At 57.0% G+C, this 6113-nt stretch overlaps 2 protein-coding genes across 2 annotated transcripts; one reads left to right on the top strand and one right to left on the bottom strand.

Annotated features, from left to right (window-relative positions):
* Window positions 1-1152: 1152 nt before the first annotated feature.
* CTAM01_01718 (glycyl-tRNA synthetase) lies at window positions 1153-3458 on the bottom strand (the record flags this gene model as incomplete). Its single annotated transcript, XM_060517759.1, has 2 exons — window positions 1153-1548; window positions 1605-3458. The coding sequence occupies 2 exons, from the start codon at window positions 3456-3458 to the stop codon at window positions 1153-1155; spliced, it is 2250 nt and encodes a 749-aa protein (XP_060387293.1).
* Window positions 3459-4382: 924 nt separating this feature from the next.
* On the top strand, window positions 4383-5660 carry CTAM01_01717 (brix domain-containing protein; the record flags this gene model as incomplete). Its single annotated transcript, XM_060517758.1, has 1 exon — window positions 4383-5660. One exon carries the CDS (start codon window positions 4383-4385, stop codon window positions 5658-5660), a length of 1278 nt encoding a protein of 425 aa, XP_060387292.1.
* Window positions 5661-6113: the final 453 nt, after the last annotated feature.

The raw sequence follows: 6113 nt of genomic DNA, 5'->3' as shown, positions 1-6113 counted from the left end.
CCCTCTCGGGTCCGGGGGATCCACTTTACGGGATACACTCCCGCGGCCCGTCTCGAATCGGTCACGTGCCATTTTATCAAGGTAGACAATCTACACCGAGGCCTGACATCTGGACCAGCTCGTGTTCTTCAGCATGAAACAAGAGAGAATACAGGGTAGAACGTGAGGTGGGGAAGTCTTCGCCTTTTCCTCTAAAGTTGTGGTCACTTTGGGGTGAATCGTATAGGTCAGTCATTTTGCGTTTGACCAAGTTGCACCCTTTCACGATCTTTTTGATCGTATAGCATCCAGAGAACATCAACAAACCCGAAGGAGAAGTCCTCTTGAAACCCCTCCTTCCACTACACCCCCGACAGCGATCCCGTATTCACAAGACAGTCTGGAAACGCACCCCCTCTTTCCGGACGACGCAACAGCGGCACATTAGCGAGTATGCTCCAAGAACAAAAGCTGCTCGCGTCCAAAGTGTCGCCCTCCCTTTATTCCCAATCTTCTTTCCACGCATGTGTGAGTGTGAGCTTGATTTCACGATTCGCTCCCCCTTGATAAGCAGAAGAGGGAAAGTCTTTCAGAACGTGACATGGTCTCTGCTGTAAGACGAATTGAACCTCTACTACAACAGATATATCTCAGGGTAGCATAACAAAGTTTTCACAGCCTCTTCGTTGAAAACCTGCGAGAGTCAAATACGCACTCATTTGTAGCGGCCCCAAGGAAGTTACATTATGCTGCACGGGATGCTCCCTTGTGTGGTAGGTATACAGCTCTTGCCAGACACGAACGGAAAGGGGTCCCCCTATGCCTGAAATAACAACACAGCGTGAGGCAGCTCCCTCGGATCATCGTGTGAAGAAGGGTAGGAAGACGATACGAAATTCCGTCATGCCTGAGGTACACCAGGGCATGAGGACGCACCGACAAGGTATCAGGAAATGATTCAAATGCACAAAGGCTCAATTGAGATTGTTTACAGGTGTCGCTTCTGGGCGACTTCTTTTTTTCAATCCCCCCTCCCACGGACTTTTTCAACATCCACCTATTTCTTTCTTTCTCCATCTCTATAGAGAGGCCCTTTGTGACGGACAAAAAATAAGGGGGGGGAACATGGTATCCATATGAAAATTCTTTTTTTGCTGCTGCCATTTCTGTTTTTTACCGGACAGTGACATCAACCTCCTGGCTCTCAAACGTAGGGAGCTCAGCCGCGACGTCCTTCCACTCCTTTGCACCGGTGACGAGGCTCTGGATGGCCGCGATGATGGTGTCCTCGTCGGCGCGGACCTGCTTGGTCGAGTCGCGATCGCGGAGGGTGATTGTGCTGTCCTGGACGGTCTGGAAGTCGATGGTGATGCCGAGCGGGGTGCCGAGCTCGTCGTTGCGGCTGTAGCGCTTGCCAATAGTGGCCGAGGACGAGTCGACGCGGGCCGAGATGCCGTACTTGCGCAGCTTCTGCGAGATCTTGCTGACGAAGGGCTGGAACTGCTTGTTGGCGGACAGGGGCACGATCAGGACCTTTGTGGGGGCGACTGTCGGGGGGAAGGACAGGACCTGGAGTCGTTTGATTAGTAAATCGTTCATCAAGGGATGCTCAGGGGTTAACTTACACCACGGGCCTCGTCACCGGCACCATCCTCGGTGGCGCGGTTCCAGTAGACGTGCTCAATCAGCGAGTACAGGATACGGCCGATACCAAAGGAGGGCTCAATAACGTTGGGGGTGAACTCCCTGGTGTTCTCGACGCGCTTTCTGAACTCAATCTTGACGAGGTCCTTGCTGACCTTGACCGTGCCGCTGCCGACGCCGGCGACCTCGAGCTCCAGCTCGCCGTTGTCGGTGAGCTGCTTGGCGAGCTTCTCGCGCTGCTCCTGGGTGGTTCCCTCGAGGGCGGCCTCGACCGTCTTGCCGTCCTTCTTGAACTGGGGACCAAACTTCTTCTTGTCGATCTCGACCTGCCACTCCTCAAAGATGAGGGGCTCGTCGAGGCGCTCGCGCACGACGAGGGGCGCGCCAGTCTTCTTGGCGTGAACGGACAAATCGTAGGCGCTGCGATCGGCGCAGCCGACACACTCGATCCAGCCGGAGGAGGTGAGGAGCTCGGCGTCCCAGCAGTCGGCGGCGTAGTGGGCCATCTCGTTCTCCATGTGCTGGCGGAAGCGGACCTTGGTCATGTCGACACCAATCTTTTGGAGGAAGAGGTGGATGCGGGCGAGGAAGTAGCCGAGGGTCTCGTTGTCGACGACCTTGTTGCTCACGGCGTCGCCAATGGTCATCTTCTTGACCTCGGTCTTGCCGGCGAGCTGGGTGTGGCGATCGAGGAGGGTGAGCTCGACGGTGTTGACCTCGGGGAAGCGGACGTGCTTCTTGCCGCCCTCGGGGTCGACAAAGTGCTCAATCTCGGCCATGAGGAACTCGCGGACTCTCAGGAGACCGGCGCGGGGGGAGATTTCGTTTCTGTAGGACTTGCCGATGGAGGCGGAGGCGAAGGGCATCTGCTGCATGTTGAAGTCGAGGAGCTTGGCAAAGTTGAGGAACTGGCCCTGAGCGGTCTCGGGGCGCAGGTAACCGGGCAGGTTGCTGCTGGGGCCAATGGCGGTCTGGAACATGAGGTTGAAGGCGACGGGGGGCGAGGGCTGGAGGCCGGTGTTGGGGTTTCTGAGGTCGTACTTCTTGATGAGCTCGCCGAGCTCCTCGCCGTTGTAGTTGTCAATCTTGGCCAGAATCTCTTCGTACTCCTGGACGACAGCGTCCTCAAGCTTGACGGCCTCGGCCTTTGTCTTTCTCTTCTTCTTCTTCTTGGGGTCATCCTCCTCCTCGACCTTTTGGCCGCGGGCCTCCTTGTCACCCTTGAGGCGGGCCTCGAGAACGTCCTCAACGAAGTGGTCGGCGCGCAGGATATCGCCGTTCTTGGGGTCCTTGCACATCCAGTCGGCGAACTTGTCGACGTGGCCAGAGGTCTTGAGGACCTCGTGCGGGGTCAGGACGGTGGTGTCGATCTCGAGCATGTCCTCCTCGAGGATGAAGTGCTTGCGCCATGTCTCGACGATGTTGGCCTGCAGAGCGCAACCGGGAGGGCCGTAGTCGAAGAGGCCAGCGACGCCGCCGTAGATCTCGAAAGCCGGGGTGAAGAAGAGACGGCGACGCAGCATGGCGTCGAGGGTCTGCCTGTCGAGAGGCTGACCCTTGAGGGTCGTCGCGGTGGTCGTCATCTTGGAGGAAGAGCCGGCGGCAGCGGACGAGGGCTTGTTCTTTTTCGAGGGGACGAGGACTTGAGCCCGGGAGAGGTGACGGGAGGTGGTGAGGGTGCGTTGGTGGGAGGAGGAGTATGGGTTTGAGTAGTGGGAGGAGGGGGAGGGGTAACGTTGGTGGGAGTGGAAAAAAGCGGCCGGCCGAACTGCACAGAAGCTAGCTGTGGAACGAATTGAAGGTGATTGGTGTGCAACAAAGCGAAAGGGCTTCATCTGCTCGATCGTTTGGTGGGGTTGTTTAGAGGAGCGTGAGTCATCTGGGGAGGATGGAGTCACTGGCAGCTCACTGTAAGGTAGTCTGGGCTGCTGCAGCCAAGTAAGTAATGCCTATGGAGGGCTAACCTGGATGGATGGCCGGCTCTCAATTGGAAAGATGCCCCGAAGAGAGAGAGTGCGTGCAGTGCAGACTGCAGAGTGTGAGCTAGGTATAGAGGGGTAGGTAGTGTGTATGAGCGAGTGTGGTCGTGGTCGATGTCAATGTTCGTCTGCCCTTTCCAGTTTTCACACCCCTCGTTGGTGGGCAGCCTGAGGTGGGAAAAAAAGTTCTACCCTCCAATTCCAGGTTGGCATTGGGTGCACCAAAAGAGGCCTGTCTGTCAGTTGAGGTGGCCCTGTCGTTGCGATCCGCGCCAGGCCAGGAACACACACGGCACCGGACGGACCCCCTTCCTCTGTCCCGCAGCCGCAGACCGGCACCAGGCGACTGGACTCGACCAAAATCTTGCCTTTTGGACCCCCACCCCACTCGATAGGTACCTACGTATCTTACAGTGGAATCACGGATCATTCAATTCGCCGTTACTTCGTCCACCAACGACGAACGAGGAAGACAATCCCTGGCGCCCCCGCAAACCGAACGTCGGGACCCATCTCAAATGCATCTGCTGCAGGGATTGGTCGGTGCCCCGCCAAAATTTCTCCAAAGCTGATTTTCACTGATTGTACGGCCTTTTTTTTTTCTGGACCGACGAAAGTTGTACAGCATCATTTTCTTTGCGACAGATACCCTCAAACCGAACCTCCAAACGGCGATCGAGCGATCTTAATCCACGGGCAAATTGTCTACGAACTCGGATAGAGGAAACTCACCTTCTATCAATCGAAACGAAAAAGAGAAAACAGAAGCCAATCTTCAAGATGGGCTTCTCCAAGCCGGGCAAGTCCATGGGGGCTTCGCTCACAAACAAGACGTCCAACAAGCTCAAGCGCAAGGAGATGTACGTCCTGCAAAAGAAGGACAAGGATAAAGCCCAGCGCGAGATGCGCTTCCGCCGCAAGAAGGAGGAGGACAAGAACCCCGAGCTCCGCGCCGCCCGCCTCGCAAAGAACAAGCCCCAGACCATCGACAGCAAGCGCGTCTGGGACGACGTCGACGACGACAGCCTGGGTAAGGTGGTGGACGTCGAGAGGCTCAAGAAGAGGAGGATAGAAGAGGAGGAGAACGCCGCGCTGGAACAGGAGCTCGACGCCGAAGATGGCGAGGACGATGGCGAGGACGACGACAGCGATAACGACAGCATGCTCGACGACGAGGAAGACGAGGCCGCCGCCGCGGAGAAGAAGGCCGAGAGGGAGGCGCGGCGCGAGGAGAAGCGCCGCGCAAAGAGGGACTCCTCTGCCGCGCCCTCGACGACCTCGACGAACCTCGACCTCACCCCGTCCTCCCTCGCCCTCAAGTTCCCCAGCCTCTTTTCCGAAGACGCGCCCCCGCCCCCCAAGATCCTCATCACCACCTCCCTCAACTCGACCCTCCACCACGAGGCCAACATCTTCCGCACCATCTTCCCGAACTCCACCTACGTGCCCCGCTCCGCCCACCGCTACGGCCACAAGTACTCCCTCCGCGAGATCTCAAAGTTCGCCGCCAACCGCGACTACACCGCCGTCGTCCTCCTCAAAGAAGACCAGAAGAAGCTGACGGGCATGTCCATCGTCCACCTCCCCGTCGGCCCCACCTTCACTTTTACGATCACAAACTTCATGGAGGGCAAGAAGCTCCCCGGCCACGGCAACCCGACGAACCACTACCCGGAGCTCCTCCTCAACAACTTCAAGACCCCGCTCGGCCTGCTCACCGCCGCCCTCTTCCAGCGCCTCTTCCCCCCGCAGCCCGAGCTCGAGGGCCGCCAGGTGCTTACGGTGCACAACCAGCGCGACTACCTCTTCTTCCGCCGCCACCGCTATGTCTTCCGCGAGAAGCGCGAGACGGAGAAGAATATCACGACTGCCGAGGGCTCCGAGATGAAGGGCGTCGAGGGCATCCGCGTCGGACTGCAGGAGGTTGGCCCGCGGTTCACGGCTAAGCTGAGGAGGGTGGACAAGGGTATCGGCAGGGCGGGCAGCGAGGGTGAGGAGTCGCAGCCGTGGGAGTGGAAGGCCAGGATGGAGAAGGACCGCAAGCGGTTCCAGTTGTAGAGAGTGGTTTTTTCCCCCGTGTGGTCTTTGGTCACCTCGGTCGCTGCGGATGTCGGGGTGTCAAGTACAGTGATGCATTGTGTTATTGGCCAGGGAGTACCCCGTACGGCGTTATTTACATGGCTTCAAAAAAAGGGTAGATTGGGTTTTTAAACATGTCATGTCGCGTATCACAATAAAAGAAAGAGGCATAAAGATGCGTCAGGTTTTGGTTGGAAAATAAAGGAAGTGTTTTATTTTTCCCTTGCTACGAATTCGAGTGCCTGTGTTCCCCATACGCCGAGCCATGATAGGTTTGGGTTCATGTAAAAGAGGTATCATCCCAAATAGACCCTGTCTAATCCCGACGGGCTCAATCTACTCAACGCCATCTTGATTCCCATGATCACCATGCTGCCAAAAAAGAAAGAAAAAACCGTTTCCGAAATGTTATAAAGTCAACGTAGAGCCTCA

The sequence above is a fragment of the Colletotrichum tamarilloi genome, assembly GCF_030869305.1.
Source record: "Colletotrichum tamarilloi strain Tom-12 chromosome Unknown Scaffold_4.1, whole genome shotgun sequence".
Taxonomy (NCBI): Eukaryota; Fungi; Ascomycota; class Sordariomycetes; order Glomerellales; family Glomerellaceae; genus Colletotrichum; species Colletotrichum tamarilloi.
The sequence above is the reverse complement of the archived record's forward strand: the minus strand, read 5'-3'. Positions and strand labels throughout refer to the sequence as shown.